The sequence below is a fragment of the Nicotiana tabacum genome, chromosome 19 (genome assembly GCF_000715075.1).
Source record: "Nicotiana tabacum cultivar K326 chromosome 19, ASM71507v2, whole genome shotgun sequence".
NCBI classification, from domain to species: Eukaryota; Viridiplantae; Streptophyta; class Magnoliopsida; order Solanales; family Solanaceae; genus Nicotiana; species Nicotiana tabacum.
The window spans coordinates 75778732-75795876 of NC_134098.1; the positions used below are offsets into that span (position 1 = coordinate 75778732).

Genomic DNA, 17145 nt, shown 5'->3' on the forward strand with positions numbered 1-17145 from the left:
ATTATCACGATTCTAGCTATAATGAAATTTAATTTTTGTTTCCTATAATCTATATTATATTAAAAGCACGAAGGTCAATGTCGTTCATCTTTTTTACTCCTTTAAAATATAATTAACACCGGACAAAATAGGTATTTGATTATTTTTATAATATTTAATAATTAATCATTTAATTAATTTCCTACTATAATGATGTCCCCTGCATGCAAGGAAATAAAATATTTTAATTAATTAAAAATTTCAAATATTTTAGGAAAGTTAAAGTGATACAAATATGATTGAATTAATTCTAACGAAATAAAAAGATAGGAAGAAACTTAGAAATATATGCTTTTGTTAAGTATCCTAACAAATTAAAAGGTCATACGTTTTAGGAAGTTTATAGTAGAAAAGAAGTACACTTGCTCTCCGAGTAGGAACATGAGTTTCAAGTCCATAATTACATACAACGACTATAAAACTAATTCATTTTTTTCGTATGTAGTTTATTTCATGTATCTACTATGAATTTATCTAACTGTCTATGGCAATTATTAGATTAATTGATTCGATAAACACATGAAGCCCCTATGCATAATATTGGTCAATATTTTATTTTTTAAAAATAAATTTTATATTTGAAAAAATTGTCATTTAATTATTTTTTATTGTTCAGTATATTAAAATCATTTTTTATACTTTTCTATTCATCGGGTTTTCGTAGAATATTTAAAAACTACACTCAATAATTAAAATAAATAACTAAAAAATATTTTAAGAATATGAAAGAAAGAGAGACAAAGAGAGGTGGTTGGCGCAATAGGCCAAGAGACTAAAAAAGAAGCATGATGACTTGTGAACTTAAAATAATAAAATTATAAAATTGGAGTAAATTTTAAATTAATATAACAATAAATATGATTAAGGACATATATGAGCAGAGTTTTTCTTTTGTTGAGTTGGCTAACAATGATCATCAATCATTTTCAGGAAGTTATACCTTTTCCTTTAACTTTTATTTTTTTTAATTCAAATATAAAATTAATATAATATGTAATTTTTGAATTGAGATGATTAAGGACTTCTTTGAGCAGAGTTTTTCTTTTGTTGAGTTGGCTAAATATGATCATCAATCATCATTTTCAGGAAGTTATACATTTTTCTTTAACTTTTATTTTTTTAACTCAAATATAATTTTAATATAATATTTATGTAGTTTTTATTTTTTAACAAATATTGAGATAAAATACACGCGCAACGCGCGTATCGTTGGACTAGTAATTATAATACCACGTAAGATGGTCGAAGCAAATGTCGACACCAACATATGTTAATTCTATTTGGACTCTAATTAAGGAAATATACCTTTTACGTCTTTGTACATTAAATGGTATATGATATTTTAAATATTAATGGATATTGAGGGGCACAAAAGTACGGTAATATTTTAGAAATATTTTTGTCACATAACATTTAGCATAAATTATTCATATTTTTATAATAATGTAGATAAAATCACCGAAAATTTATTGACTACAACCAAAATCCAAGAAGGATGCTATTTTTATGGAAGAAGTGACAATTGTTATTTTTTTTTGGAAAATGATATTGTTTTCAGAGCGTGCAGCAACTTGAAAAACGAAAAATAAATTGTACTCCCTACGTTTAAGTTTATGTGAACTTATTTCATTTTTGGTCCGTTTCAAAAAGAATGACCCCTTTCTAAATTTGAAAACAATTTAGCTTAAACTTACAATTTTACCCTTAATGAGAAGCTTTTATAACCACACAAATACTATAGGCCCTTTTTTGACTTGTTTAGGACCACAAATATCAAAAATATTCATTTTTTCTTAAACTCCGTGCCCAATCAAACAGGTTCACATAAATTAAAACGGTGAGAGTATAGCTTTAGAGTTAGATCTTGACCGAGATGTTACAACTATTTTATCTAGAGTTCTCTCCTTGATTACACCCTTTTCTATTTTACTCATCTTGAATAATCTCTTAAGGTCTGCATGATGGAAAAGCAAAAATAATTTTGGGATAAAAATTTAATACCGTCTTATTATCCCTTGTCTGGTTACTAATGCTGGGATAAGTTATCGCTGGATTAAAAATAGTACCGGGATAACTTATACCTGCCAGAAGTTGGAATACTAATCTTATGATAAGTTATCCCAGCATAAAATAGTAAAATTGACAATCTCGAAATTAATATAATATACCAAACAGTCAATAAAAAATAATATTAGAATAATTTGTCTCAACATAATTACTCCCGATATAATTAATTTCAGCATAACTAATCCATCCATAACTTATGCTCGATCCAAACCACCCTTAGTTCATCAGATTTAATATTTTTACCTCTTCTTCTTCAAACTATTAAACCTGGACTAACTATACCTTAAAACCAAAATTATTGTTTTAAATTCAGATTATGTGTACTTAAATGGCATCTATTATTATCATAAAAGAATATAATACTAGTACTATTTGACATTTCCTTTTCCAAAAAAATCTGCTGTCAATAAGCTTCTTGTCTAGACATGGAAAATATATACAGAAGGAAAATGGAAAGTGTGGGGACTGTGGGGGTCTGTCTATACAAAGTCTACAGTCAGTCAAAAGCCGCACTCGCTCCTCCTCGGACTGTGCTCAGTTGCCTTTGTTCACAAGCGTTCCTAATTTGCTAAAATAAGTTATTTCCTTTAGTGTTTCCTAATTTTCTCACTGTTCCCTCATTTCTGCATCTCTTCTTCAAGCTCTGCCATGGCATTGAACGGACCAGCCATTTTTCTGGGGGTTTTGCTCTTTCTTCAAATGCAGTTTTTTTCAGCAAATGCTGCTCCAGGTATACATTGTTCTCTACTATAGTAATTTCTCAATTTCCTCTTGTTTTGCCCTTTTGGGAGCTTTCCCTTTTCTTGTTCAGCAGTGTTATGCACTTCCCTTGTGGGCTATGTTTGAGTTCTATCCTCTCTTTGAACTTTGTTTTTCATACAGGTAAAGGAAAAAGTTTGCATTTTTATTATTATTTGGGCATATATGTGAGTGTTTGTTGAGGAAGTTATAGGAAGTTCCAAGCTGCTATGATTTTCTTGAATTTTGGGGGGGTTTGTATTATTCTTGATTTTGTTATATTTGAGGTTCATGGGAATTTAAGGGGGAAGTAGAAGAAGAAAGGTTTTTTTGGGCTGCATGTCTCTTAAGACCTGCCAATTTTCAGAGACAGTGTGCCTTTTAGTTCGTTAGAAATTAGAAAGGAAGCTAGCCACTGTCAGTGGTGGAGCTCATTCTGATCCAATTTATGTTTGCTTATAAGGTTCATGAGATTCAAATTCACTAGGATGCAGATGGGTCAGCAATTCTAGTTCAGTTTTAATATTGCTAATATGCATTAGTTCATTTAATTGATTGTGTTACTGCATGCTTTATAGATGTTCTCTTTTAAAGCTTAAGTTATATACAATGACTGTGTAAAGAATTTTTAAATTATCAACTGAATAGCCTATTATAGTAGGTTGTTAATCTATTTTCCGTGTCACAATATCATACTTACTTGATATGAAAACTTGTAAGTCAACTTAACCTGATCGTGTAAAATTCTTTATAATGTCAGTGCATTTCCACAAGTACATTAGTCTTGTTCGTTCTATAGACCTAGCTGCCCTACAGCATCCTGAAAGTATGAATAGTACAGAAGTACATATTCTGAGTTGAAACTAAGAGTCCTTGTCTAAACTTCAGGTACCCTTTAATTGATGGTGCCTCATCATTTCTAGATTAGTGTCATATGAAAGTATGGAATTCTCATTGTCGGAGTAATATACTCATGATTACAATCTTCGACTTCTGCTACATGATCCAAAATGAAGAATTTGATTGCCTTTTTAGATAAATGCTTTGATGAAGTAATTGCCTTTTAAGATGGTTTGTTTTATTTTCACGGGAAGTATTGTCAAAAATACTATAAATCATTCTTAGATTGCTTCAATGTCAGGAATGTAAATTTGGAAAAGCAATGATGAAGTATGCCTATTTGGGAAATTGCAAAATAGGTAAAATATCATGGCATTTGAAGTAGAGGAAGGTTAAGTTATGGAACATTGGAAAGTACAGTCGAACTCTGACTTGTCCTCTCCTGTCTGAGGTCTAATGGTTCAAGTTTGCATATGTAGTCTAGGCTTACTAAATCAGTGTCCATATAACTGGCTGCTAACACTTAAAAAGGATATAGGATTTTCACAGCGTTACTTGTTTCGTTAACCCCGCAGCAAGTTTTGAATATAGGGAATGCATGCAGGAGTTTGGAATTGGACATGTTTCATGTATCAATTCTTTCTATGCATGAATTTACCTCCATTGGGCTTTTCCAAGCTTGTCCTATTTGAACTCAGCCTTTATTGCAATCCTTGGAGTAAACCTGAGACATCTCTCAACAAATTGGGATTTGAACAATGATTATCTACATTTTCTTCTACACATGCAGAGTGCCCCTTAGACATGGCTGGATCCAACTATACTCTGACTGCCTCAATCTGCTCTAATAAAGAGGACAGAGGAAAGTGTTGTCGCTACATTAATGCCTTGATTGCAATTTCTGTTGCTCGATATGCAAACTCAACAAGCAACTTGGGGGTTAATGCTGAGTTATCAAAGATTTGCCTAGATAAAATAGCAGAAACTTTCCAATTCCATGGAGTGACCAGAAATGCAACGGTGTTCTGCGGGTTCGGGACAAAAATTCCTGTGAACTATGATTGCCAAGGTCGAACAACTGTCACTCAGATGCTTCAATCTCCCCAGTTTTCAAGTGTTACTAAAAACTGCCAAGTCCCCCTCTCGGTGGAAAGTGAATGTAGGAAATGCCTCAATGCTGGCATCTTGTATCTCCGTAATCTAGTTGGTGCAGCTAATAATATGACATTTAGTACTTGCCGAGATGCAACTTATGCTGCTCTTGCAAGCCGAGTTGACAGTGCATCAGCTATTGATATTGCTCGTTGTTTCTTTGGGGTTCATGGCCTTATTATACCTCCAGGTACGCCTTAATAGAGAAGTGGTGTGATTCATTATTGAAGCCTAGGTAGATCAGTTATAGGAATTATACCAAAAGTTTTATGCATTGGACTATTTGTTAGGAAATTGAATTCTTTTTCTCAAAATTCCCTTGAGTTGCTTTCAATTATCCATAATCTTTATAAGGTATTCCATTGATGTCTAAGTCCGAGCATACATAAATGTGTGCAACTAGTCCTGCAGAGCCTCTTCTATAACTATCAAAAGATAGGGAAAAGAAAAAAAGAAAGAAAAAGGAAAAACAGAAAAGGAAACCTACTTCTTCTTGTTTTCTTTGTGATATCGTAACCCCTGAAGTAATTACTTCTCGACACAAATGGATTCCAGTATCTTCTGTACCTTAATCATTAACTTATTTATAAGTCATAAATTCCTTAAATCTTCTATTCCTAGACTTGAACATTTTCAGATTCTTTCCAGGAACATCCTTCATATCATCAATATCTTATTTTGACTAGGCTGTGATATTATAGCATATTAGCTTCACTTTACACTCAAAGCAAACTGCTGTTATGACCCTTGTTTGTTAGGCAGGTAATTATGTGCCTGTTTTTGTATTTCTGCATATAAATAAAATTCCATAACCGTAGGTCTTTATGGATCATTTAAGTGACATAATGCACTTTCAGCCATATCAAAATTTCTGACGTCCATTGTACGTCTAAACCAGTTTCAGGAACATCTCCAGCACAACTCTCACCAGAGGTCTCTCCAAGCCCTCCTGTTGCTGCTAGCCCGACTCAACTTTCCTTGGGTACTCCTGTTAAGCAAAATCGCCGTCATTACCACCTTACATTGGTACCAGATGTTGGCATAGCAGTTACCGTCATGGCTGTCCTGATGCTGCTTGTCTTAATTGTTCTGATTTGGAGGAAAAGCAAACAGCTAGAAGATTCCGATGCAACTGATAAGAAATCTTCCAAATCTTTCACACAGCCGCCGAAAAGATTCCAGGAAGGTAAAATTTTTATAGTTCTTTTAGACTAGTTATGTACTCGTCAAACAGGAAACTGCAAAAATCTGTTAATTTACCTTTAGGGTTCTTATCCTGTTTGCTTAATTGTTGTACAAAATACACACAGGTACAGCTTCTATATTTAAGAAATACAGCTACAAGGAGACAAAAAAAGCCACCGACAACTTCAGCACAATCATAGGGCAGGGAGGATTTGGCACCGTATACAAAGCTGAATTTAAGGATGGTTACATTGCAGCAGTGAAGAGGATGAACAAGGTTTCTGAACAGGCTGAGGATGAGTTTTGCAGAGAAATAGAACTGCTTGCTCGACTGCATCATCGTCATCTCGTTGCTCTAAGGGGATTTTGCATTGAAAGGCATGAGAGGTTTGGGAATCATAAATACGACTTCTTGTTTGTTTTTTTCCACCTTCTTATGTTTTTATTCAGCTTCCTAAATAAGGTTACATATTAACTAGTTCACGTGTTAATAAATCTTAAATGAAAAAAGAAGAAGCTAGTTTAATATCTTCCTTTCAATACAGAACATTATTAACATCTTCCTTCTAATACTGAAAATTTATCATGGAGCAGGTTTCTTATGTATGAATATATGGCAAATGGAAGCTTAAAGGATCTGCTTCACAGTATGCTCTTGTTCTTTGAGTCTTATTTTCCGACTCTATTATTAAAAGATATTATGTCTTTAAGATCAGCGGGTGGACAAAAAATACGGTGCATCTTTGATTACGGTTCCATCTTAGAGTAGTTGTTATAAATATAATGAATTAAAACTGAACTTCTGCTAATTTGCTCAACTGTTTCTCTTAATATATGTAAAGATCCAGGTAGAACTCCCCTCAGTTGGCGTGCAAGAATTCAAATTGCTATTGATGTGGCAAATGCTCTGGTAGAGTTTTGATTACGTACTATCCAATTATTATAACTCTATAGGCTGCTTAACATTCAGTGCCTCCTTATTACATTTTGCCTCCATGTAGGAATATCTTCATTTCTACTGTGATCCTCCGCTGTGCCATAGGGACATCAAATCAAGCAATATATTACTGGATGAGAACTTTGTCGCAAAGGTAACTTACATTAATTCAAGGGTGGACCTAGGTTCACTTTACTACATGTGCAAATTATGAATCTTTCTCTTGTTCTTGCCTATCAAATTGTTATATCAGATCTGTTGGCAGGGCAGATTTTTCTTTTAACTCTGTAATATGATGATCAGGAAGTACTTTTTTCTGACACTTGAATCTTGTTCCAGATTGCAGATTTTGGACTTGCACATGCTTCAAAGGATGGTTCTATTTGCTTTGAACCAGTAAACACAGATATCAAGGGAACTCCAGGTTGGAGAAAATTATAGTTATTAGTAAAACTGAAACATCATTCATTACTTTGATGATGTAGAAAGAACTTTGCTTTGTTATTAGGTTATATGGATCCTGAGTATGTCATCACCCAAGAGCTGACAGAGAAAAGTGATGTATATAGTTACGGAGTGGTATTACTGGAATTAATCACATCGAGACGGGCAATTCAAGATAACAAAAATTTGATAGAGTGGGCTGAAATACTCCTGACATCAGAATCTAGGATAACCGTGCTCGTAGACCCTAACATTGGAGACTCTTATGACTTTGATCAACTTCAGACCCTTTTAGCAATTGTTAGATGGTGTACACAGAGAGAAGGACGTGCTAGGCCTTCGATCAAGCAGGTACTTAGGCTTTTGTATGAGTGTGCAGACCCGATGCACAGTGGCTTTGTGCAATCAGTGGAGGACGAAGACTATGACGAGATTGAAGGTAAGGGAAGATCAAGTAGGTCCAGGCAACACAAAGGTGAGGAATTATTTCACAGTGGTGATGGAAGGTGTTTAGCTTCTTCGTCAAGTACATCAAGGTCTTATTGTAGCCGAAGCTTCCTAATTGAAACCAGCCCTCCTCAGTCGCCACTTTAATAAACCAGCCATTTAGACCACTGTCTTTTTTTTTTATACCGAGAAATCTCCGTGCCCTGCTAGTGCATGGTTCGAAACTCGGTGGATAATAAACCTGCCCCTCCACCCTTTTGACTGTTTAATAACTTAGAAGCAGATTTTTAACTGTAAAGCCATCCTGACATTGATAAGCAGCATGTACACGCGACACCAGAAGCTGTAATCCAAGGTCCATGAAGTTGCTTCATTTCCATCAAGCAAGGATTTTTTTTTCGCTTATAAAGCAGCCAGTGTCTACAAGAAAATTTTATGACCATTTTTATTACAGAGCCAAGTTCCATTTTGTTCCTTCATGCAATTTTTTTGTAGAAGGGACTAACAATTAGATTTTCTTTTTTTCTTGGTTGGTTTGTTGAGTTTTGTAACATTCTTTAACACTTTCCGGGCTGGTGCTTCTTGCAAGTTATTGGAGTTGTAACTTATTGGCTTGTGCTGACTCCTTAGTTGTATTGTTTCCAACAGGCAACCTCAGTAGAAATATTGCTACTGTTTTCACATCTTATCTGGGAAACAAAAGGAAGTTTTCTGTTTTAGGTGATTCTTCATTGCAGGGTTGGGGTATCAAATGAGCCCTTTCTTTTCTTGCTTTGGCTCAATCCACGCTTGGATGATAGCGTAAAGTGTTTTATACCTTCATGTTAAAGAGACCTACAACATGTAATTCTCTACAGTAAGCCTAATTTTGTGACATAGAAACACTGATACTGTAAAAATAGATTGTACAGCCAATGCATTTAAGTTATATCCTTTTTAAAATTAGATGACAAAGAGAAAACTGAAGTTCGATTACCCTACAGTTGCAATCTAGTTAGGACAGACTGAAGTCTGAAACTCGGAGCTTGGGAAAAAAAAAAATTAAAATGAAGCAAAACACAATTACTGAAGTGAAGTGGATAACTAATGCATCTGAAACCAGAGATAGCTGATGGGCCCATACAAGTATTTCAATGACTCCAAAAATAACGTTGGGGGCCAAACAACCTGTCGTCCTTTTTGATACAAAACAGTTGGCAAATGTTCAGTCCTCATCAATATAACTAAGTGTGGAACTATACAAATCTTGCTGACAGATTTTATTTTTTCTGTCAAATGATTGCACCTTAGATATTTTTGTAAGACTAACCTGTCAATTACAATTTGTCAAATTTCAGTCTATACATCTACTAAATCCTTCCACAATACAAGAAATACAAGAATCAGCATTTCCTTTCAGATCCCATTGTGATACCCCACCCTCTTCTTAAAGATGAGTGCCACCATATTAAAGGAGATAAACCAAGTTCCATCAGGTAGCTATCAACTCACCTCCCCAGCCAGTGGGTGGAATAGCCAAAGAAGTACCGGTGAAGCTTGGCCCTTACGAAGGAAAATTCAACATGCGCGTGGTGATCATAGATGACTTTGAGTTGATAGTTGGATTGGAATTCCTAAGGAAAACCAATTCAATGAACAAGAAAGAGTTGCTATATGAAAATTTACTGACAAATGACAATTCTTCCAAGCACGCACATAATTCACCTTAAAGAATAAATGTTTCATACGGAAGCAAACGAATAGCTCCAAGTTATGTTGACAACGAGCAACATAAGCCATTAAACGATATCCCTGGCAAAACCACAACCTTCGGAGAGGATATTTGTTTCAGAACCCAATTATGATGCTTCTGCATGTAGCAAGCATCAGTTACATGGAGCAAGTGCCCCCTGCCAATGTCGAACCTAAATATCCAAACCATGTGATTAGACTATTGCCATGATTGTCCACAGAATGAAACAATCCAAAGGATAAACACAGCTGGAGTTTCATGACAAACTTTACACCTCAAGTAACAATATCAAAGTGCATACAACTATATGACTGAAGTCCTCGACCAACTATTCAAGCTACTGTATATGATGCGCAATCATATGGACTCTACAACTCTATTCCATATTGCTGCTGATAGCCAACTAATCCTTGTACAGTCGGTTGCATATCTCCACCCATTTAGATGTTCAAGCGACCAGATTCAATCCTTTATAGCTGCTCGACATGCACTTAAAGCTCATTTCAGATATGGATGGTAATACGAGGTAAGCAATCGATCACATTTGGGACCTTTACCCTTCACGTATTTCCCAAACCAAAGTTTACTATACTTGCCATCACAGACTTCTGCAGGAGCTTCAATACGCTACACAAACCATCACCCAATTGAAAGAAGTGACAAAAATGATCTGCTTTTGCAAGACTGGCCTGCCATAATTGACACCATCATGGAAGCGTTAGAATGGGGAGTCCTTTAACTTCAACATCCCTCCAATGCACAAGGCTTAAGCTGGAAATGCCAATGCCAATGCCAGATAAGATAATATTGTCAGATGTAACTAAGAAGGCACCAAAAGTAATACTAAGAATTTCACATTAGTAGTACAGCATGCAATGCTTTCCATCATGGAAGCTCACTTCTTTCCTTAGCAGGTGAATACATCCATAATTGTCCTTTCATAGTGCACAACAATTAAATATACCAAATAAAAAAAAAGGAAAAACAGATTAATATGCCTCGAGAAATGTTGCTAATTGATTTGTTATCTCCGCCTTATCATTGACCTCTCAACATATGGCAAACACCCAAGAGGAAAACTTAAGTTAGCCAGCACCCCCCCACCCCCCACCCCCCCACCCCAAATTAGTAAAAATTTTACCAAAAACTTTTTTGAGCATACTAGATATGGTCCTTGCATCTCTTCCCCCTGGTAAGCTTAAGAGCCTTTACGAAGGGGTAGACTTTCACTACTCCGAACAACTTTGACTCAATCAAACTGGTAAGTATTGTTCTTTACTGTCTAAAAAATATAAAGGTACTAAGATGATAAACATAATATAAAAGAAAAAGGTCTTAAAGTAAAATAAAGATAGCAGCCCAGTCATAATTAGCTTGAAATGGAAGTAACTTGACGCGATTCAAATGAAACCCTTCTAGGACGCAGCTTCAGGCTGGACTTGAAAACTACAATTATTTGTAAAAGAGTCCCAGAGAGAGCACATTCAAGAATCTTTTGAAAAAAAGTAATCTAAAATTCCAGCTCTTTTTGTAAGAAAAAAATATTCTTTATACGTGAAAGATAATGGTTAAGCAGTTGTTCCTTAGGACCTAACTCAGTTTACTCAAAGTTTCAAAATCGGAACGCCAGATTGCTTAACTTTGATAACAGTCTCTTTGCGGCAGAGAGTTTGCAAGAACCATGAGATGAGCTAAGAGTGTTCAACACTTTCTCACAGCAACTACAACAACAACATACCCAGTGAAATCCGACAAGTGGGGTCTGGGGAGGGTAGTGCGTACGCAAACCTTACCCCTACCTTATAAAGATAGAGAGGCTATTTCCAATAGACCCTCGGCTCAAGAAAAGCTTTCTCACAGCAAATACACTTAAGAAAATCTTTGAGTATTTCATAGACTTGGGAAGGAAATGGGGAGAGAAATGCATCTCACTGAATTTAGAAGCAAAATTCAGATCCAAGTTACTACCATAAAAAAGCAATTCCTAGAATGAAAATTCTGCTTTACCACGATGAGAAAAAAAAAGCACCTCCTGCACAGACTAGCTTGTATAATTTACACCTTCTAGCATGTATTTAGATGAAAGCAGCGAGAGGTAAATATACACAGAGATCTCCCATTGTGGTTAGATCAGTTTCAGTATTCTAGTGTTACATTGGGACCTCTGACATTATTGAACGAACAACAAGACTTCAGCTTTTCCTCGTCATACTGAAGAAAAAACAAAAAGTACAAGGACAAAGTAGCAACAACAAATACCTCAAGTCTCAAGGAGTTAAGATAGTAAATAGTCAGGAAATGAAACGACAAACACTTCTAGCCACCAACAGCAGCCAGAAACTTCCTCTTGCTAACTGGCTCCTCTTGCACAATCGCTACATCTTTCACCTTTGCTAGTAGCTGCTCAAGTTCAGCCACTCCAAAGCTCTCGTAGTCCAGTTGCCTCTTGTACCTTTGTTGATATATTTCCTCAAAGCAACCAAGAAAAATCCGACAAGAGTAGCTCACAAGTATCTCTTGAAGCTCAAACTTGAAATTTTCAAGACTTTTTTCAACTGTTGCACCCATATCAGATTTCTCACCACTCCTTCCATGCTCTTCTATGAGTGCTCTTTCATCATCCGAGAACTCATCCGAAGATCCAACCCCAGTCACAACTTCGGCATTTCCCTCTTGTGTTCCTTTTCCTTTATCCCTCTTTAATATAGTTATGGGAGGAGCACTTGGTACAGCACAAGAATTATGGAGGTAGACAAACTTCTTTTGGCCTTTCCCCCCAACAGATATTGCATCACTCATCTTCTTGAAAAGATTCACGAGCTTAACTGCCCTATATTCTGAAACATACAGTGGCCTCCCATAAATTCTCTGGTATTCAGCAGGAACACGTGTAAGAAGCAAGCAGCCGCCAGATAATTCAAGCAGCTTCACCAGCTGACACTTCAAACCATTTACATCCCCAGGCTGCACCCACGTCAAGTCACTCTGGTCATGTGAAGATGGACCTCCAGCTGAAACTTCATTTAAACCAGGTGGAAGACTCTGAGTTCCCATACCCGTAGGATAACATGGCGTGGAAATTGAAGTGCTATTATACTCAGCCAGCGAATGTGATATCATTGAGAAATCCCTTGCATTATAGTAGCTTTGTGAGAGGCCCCTATACACTATTGCTTCATCTTCATTCTGACCATATGGGCTGTCATTTATCTGGCAACAACCCATTAGAATCCCAGCAATGTCTGAGACACCACCACCACGACAAGGAATCAAGGCCTTTGCAGGGGGCACAAAACCTTCACCTCGAGCCACACTTGGCCAGTCCCATACAAACCTCCCTGCATTACATAGAGCAGACGAAACGCCAACCCCCCCAGGAATGACAAGGATCACAGTGTATCCACGTTGACCAAGAATGTGAAGTGCGGGAGCAAAATCAACATCTCCTGATATTAGCATAATGGACGAGGGTGGGGGATTGTCAAGAGCAAAAAGGAACATGTCAACCAAGATGGCCTTGTCGGCTGCATCTTTCCTGCCATTGGGGACATCTATAAGTTTAACACCAGTTCTCTGGCAGCCCTCTCTTAATCGCCTGGGGAAAGCATTAAAATCTCCAAAGGCAGAAAACATTGTAACTGCTCCTCTGATCACAGGATGTACCCGCAGAGCCATTCTGATGTTGCCAGCAACATCCTCAGGGCGTACATCACTTGGAACAGGACAGTTCTCGATGTCCCAAAGAATTGCCACTGGTCCCTGTGAAGAATTTGAGCTTTGCAGGGAGAGAGGTGCTAGTGCTTCCGTGTTTGTGTTTGCCATCTGCTTCCCACTTTGTTCCAAGGACTCTGACGACAATCCAAAAGATGACGTAGGAAGAAGTGCCATCAGTATATCATCCAAAGCTGTCTAGTCGCTGGCTACCTGTATATGGCCAATAAAATGCAACTAGCTAAATGAATGACTAGATACAAAATCCATGGAAATAGAAGTATTTCCAAAACACTTTCATTAATACTGATGCAGCCTCAAGAACAATAATTTCACAATCAGTCATCACAATTTGCTCAGGATGAAAACTAATACAATAACATTTTCGGCAATCTAAAAGCGGAACATCTTAACAATGGGCTATTTAGTTCCCATTAAAACTTCTACCGAGTTCTGTTAATTTTTCCAAAGCATACTTTGTAATGGATTATGGGACTTGGAACCCACATTAGAATCATTGATTGGAATGATGGATTTAAATACCCTTGGGCTCTAAGCCTGCAATAGCTAGCTTTGGGTCCCAAGTCCCAAATTCTCCAAAATATATAGTATCTTTTAAGAAAGTAAGCTAAAAAAACCACTTTCGAATTCTCAAATCATCAACACAAAGTAAAGGCCGGCCAGAAAACTGAAGAACTTCCCAGTGTAAAACAAGAAAGTGTTCTTGCAGCAGCAATCACTGATCTGGTCAAAAGACAAAAAAAAAAAAAAAAAAAAAAATAGAAATTCCAATAATGAACTCAATCAACTATACAGCAATCCCCAATTAGTTGGCATCGATTATATGAATCATCTATAACCATTCAGCTATATTCAAGAGAATCCAAAATTCCAACAACTCGAGATAATTAAATAAAGTAGTTTCGTAAGTTTAACTGGAATCCATTGAATTCACTTATGGGTAAATTCAAGAAAATAACGGCAGACATAAAGACGATCATCTTATCAAGAAATCAAACGTGTCATTGTGTGTGTGTGTGTGTGTGCGCGCGCGCGCGCGCGCGCGCATGTAGAGAGAAATTGGAAATTGAAGGATCTTAACTGGGGATGGGATTTAAATACGGAAACCCACGTGTAGCGAATAAAAGAAAGGGGGAGAGTACCTGAAGAAGAAAGAAATGATGAGCTGCAAAATACAGATGCTGATTCTGAAGTACGAAACCCAAAAAAAACTGTGATTTTGAGTTTACAATCTCTATTCAGTACACTTGATAACTCTTCCCTTGCTTGTATGTACGCGCTAGAAAAGGGCAGACATCTGAATTGGAATATGGGCCGTGGAAACACCCTTACTGCTTTACTCATCGATTTTATTACTAAACCGACATCCGCCTATTATTTTTCCCTCCGTCTATATTTCTCATTTATACGTTCTTAAAAAATATTTATTTCGTTTCAATTTATGTGCACTCATTTAATTGCACACATAATTTAAGAAAAGATATAAGACTTTTAAATTTGTGATATAAAATAAGACACATATATTTTGTATGACTATAAATCATTGCATAAAGGTAAATTATTTTCAAATAAGAAAAATTATTACTTTTTTAGCACGGATTAAAAAAAAATATGTTCACATAAATTAAAACATAGGGAGTATTAATTAAGAAAGGGTTAGACTATTCTACCCTTATTTATATTTTAACATATAATCTCTCTTCGTTGAATATTTATTCTATTTATGTGTTATCTCTATCTTAAAGAACAATTATTACTAAAGATAAAAAAGGAAAAAAATAATTAATTTTATCTTGAACTTCTAAAATGATAAATAATTTAAGACAACTATTTTTAGTAACCATGACTATTAATATGAGACGGAGGAAGTAAAATTCATCCCAAAATTATGTTTTTATATACTCCCTCCGTCTCATATTAACAGTCATGGTTACTAAAAGTAGTTGTCTCAAATTATTTGTCATTTTAGAAGTTCAAGACAAAATTGATTATATTTTTCCTTTTTTACCTTTAGTAATAATTATCCTAGAAAATACAAACACCTTAATTATAGATAATTTTATTCAAATACCAAGAAGTCAACCTTGTTATCTTAAACACTTTAATCATGTTTACACTAATGCAATCAATACTTTAAATACCGAAATTCTTTATAAAAGTCTATTCAAACCAAAATTCTGCTAGAGTAGATGATATTGAAAGAAAATTTTCAAATCACTCGTTTGAAAATATTTTGAAGGAAAGATGAATTCCATTTCATGCAATATCTGTTGGAAGAGTTAATTTTACTGATTTGTTAATTTTATCCTAGGTGTCTCTTCATATTTTCTATAAAGCAAATCAATTATATTCACATTTAGTAAAAATATGGATAATATTCAATGAAGAAAGATTAAATATTAAGACACGAATAAGGGTAAAGTAGTCAAAATCTCATCCTAATTAATTTTTCTTAAGGGGCGTGCATAAGAGAATCATGACATATAATATGAGACAGAGGGAGTACATTAATACTCCCTATATTAATACTCTCTCCGGTCCACAAGAAGTGATTTTTTGAATGTTTTCACACAGATTAAGAAATTCATCTTTTAACATTAATTAGCAATAAAATTGACCATATTAACCTTTATTATCTCTTCACATAAATACCCCTAAAACATACTCCAATATTATTTACTCCAAGGGCAATATAGGGAAAAAATAATTAATTTATTCTTGAAATCTGAAAAAATCACTTATTTTGGACCACAAAAAAAGGCCAAAAAATCACTTATTGTGGACCGGAGGGAGTATCATTTAAAAATAATTAATTAGTACTCCATCCGTTCACTTTTAAGTGTCACCTTAACAAAAAATAAATAAAGTACGTATTTTATAATTTTATCCATAAATAATAGAATTTCAAAAAATCTTGAGAAATGATTTGAAGAATTAGTAGTTAATGATAAGGGTAAAACATAAATAAAAGATTATTTTTCTCTTAATTTGTTAAAATAAATAAGTAAAAATAAAAATATATTTTTAATCTAATGCACAAATATAAATGTACAGAGGAAGTAATACATAGCATCACCTCAATTTTATTACTTAACCATAGCAAAATACTTAAGTTTGTGATATGCATGGGATGTGGGTAAGTTATAGGTCAAATTGGAAGGGCTTTCCCTTTTTACACTCGCCTCATTTGAAATAAAAATATTAGTTTTAAAATTGAGTCATCGCCTGTTCAATCCGAAAACAAACAGTTGATGTGTTTTTTTTATTGAACTAACTATTTTTGGATTTAATGCGTGCATCAAAAGATACTAACATACTATAATTAAGTGATAAATTGAGATAAGATTACATAAGAATTAACAACAATTAAGAGATAAAACTTATAAGAAAACATTATGTCACATTTACAAAATTGGTTCATATTCTAGGTTATTCCCCATGTACTAACCAAAATGTTAGATTTTTTCTCTCCATTATACTTTGGGTCTACTCATATCTTTGTCACTAACAAATCATTTTGTATTTGTCACCGTATCAATGGAGCTTTAGTGTCAAATGGATGAACTTCACGTGTCGAAATACTTCAAAAAAATATATTCAATTTTGTCTTTTGCTTTTGACTTTTGGCTATTATTTAGAATTACCTTCCGTCATGCTTCAAACTTGAAGATCCGTTAGGTTCAAGGCAAAATGAGACCTTTTTTTATTCTTCTGGGTGTGAGTTAAATTAGAGCAAAAGATAACGTAGTGTAAAATCTAAAAATTTCTATTAGTAGTAAGACCAACTTAACCCCTTTCTCCCTAGATAAAAGCTATTCCCCTTGCATACTAC

At 35.0% G+C, this 17145-nt stretch overlaps 2 protein-coding genes across 5 annotated transcripts; one reads left to right on the plus strand and one right to left on the minus strand.

The window, feature by feature from the left end:
* Positions 1-2546: 2546 nt before the first annotated feature.
* LOC107776088 (putative receptor-like protein kinase At1g49730) lies at positions 2547-8455 on the plus strand. Its single transcript, XM_016595908.2, has 9 exons — positions 2547-2836; positions 4475-5026; positions 5735-6022; positions 6147-6408; positions 6616-6668; positions 6864-6931; positions 7023-7112; positions 7298-7382; positions 7467-8455. The coding sequence occupies exons 1-9, from the start codon at positions 2755-2757 to the stop codon at positions 7994-7996; spliced, it is 2010 nt and encodes a 669-aa protein (XP_016451394.1). The 5' UTR covers positions 2547-2754; the 3' UTR covers positions 7997-8455.
* Positions 8456-9465: 1010 nt separating this feature from the next.
* On the minus strand, positions 9466-14679 carry LOC107776089 (uncharacterized). Of its 4 annotated transcripts, none has more exons than XR_001645891.2 (3): positions 14456-14679; positions 11841-13505; positions 9466-10352 (listed from the first exon to the last, which is right to left on the minus strand). XR_001645891.2 is itself a non-coding variant. In XM_016595909.2 (2 exons), exon 2 carries the CDS (start codon positions 13467-13469, stop codon positions 11898-11900), a length of 1572 nt encoding a protein of 523 aa, XP_016451395.1. In that variant the 5' UTR covers positions 13470-13505; positions 14456-14658; the 3' UTR covers positions 11628-11897. The 4 variants fall into 4 exon arrangements, 1 of the variants encoding a protein (XP_016451395.1); XR_001645892.2 differs by having other exon boundaries at positions 9466-10270; positions 14456-14658; XR_012702804.1 differs by lacking the exon at positions 14456-14679 and adding an exon at positions 14229-14355.
* Between the last annotated feature and the right edge of the window lie 2466 nt (positions 14680-17145).

Coding starts and splice junctions, on each gene's coding strand:
- LOC107776088 (XM_016595908.2), top strand. CDS start 2,755: ATGGCATTGAACGGACCAGCCATTTTTCTGGGGGTTTTGCTCTTTCTT. Junction 6,023..6,146: donor GCCGAAAAGATTCCAGGAAG/GTAAAATTTTTA, acceptor AAATACACACAG/GTACAGCTTCTATATTTAAG. Junction 6,409..6,615: donor TGCATTGAAAGGCATGAGAG/GTTTGGGAATCA, acceptor ATCATGGAGCAG/GTTTCTTATGTATGAATATA.
- LOC107776089 (XM_016595909.2), bottom strand. CDS start 13,469: ATGGCACTTCTTCCTACGTCATCTTTTGGATTGTCGTCAGAGTCCTTG.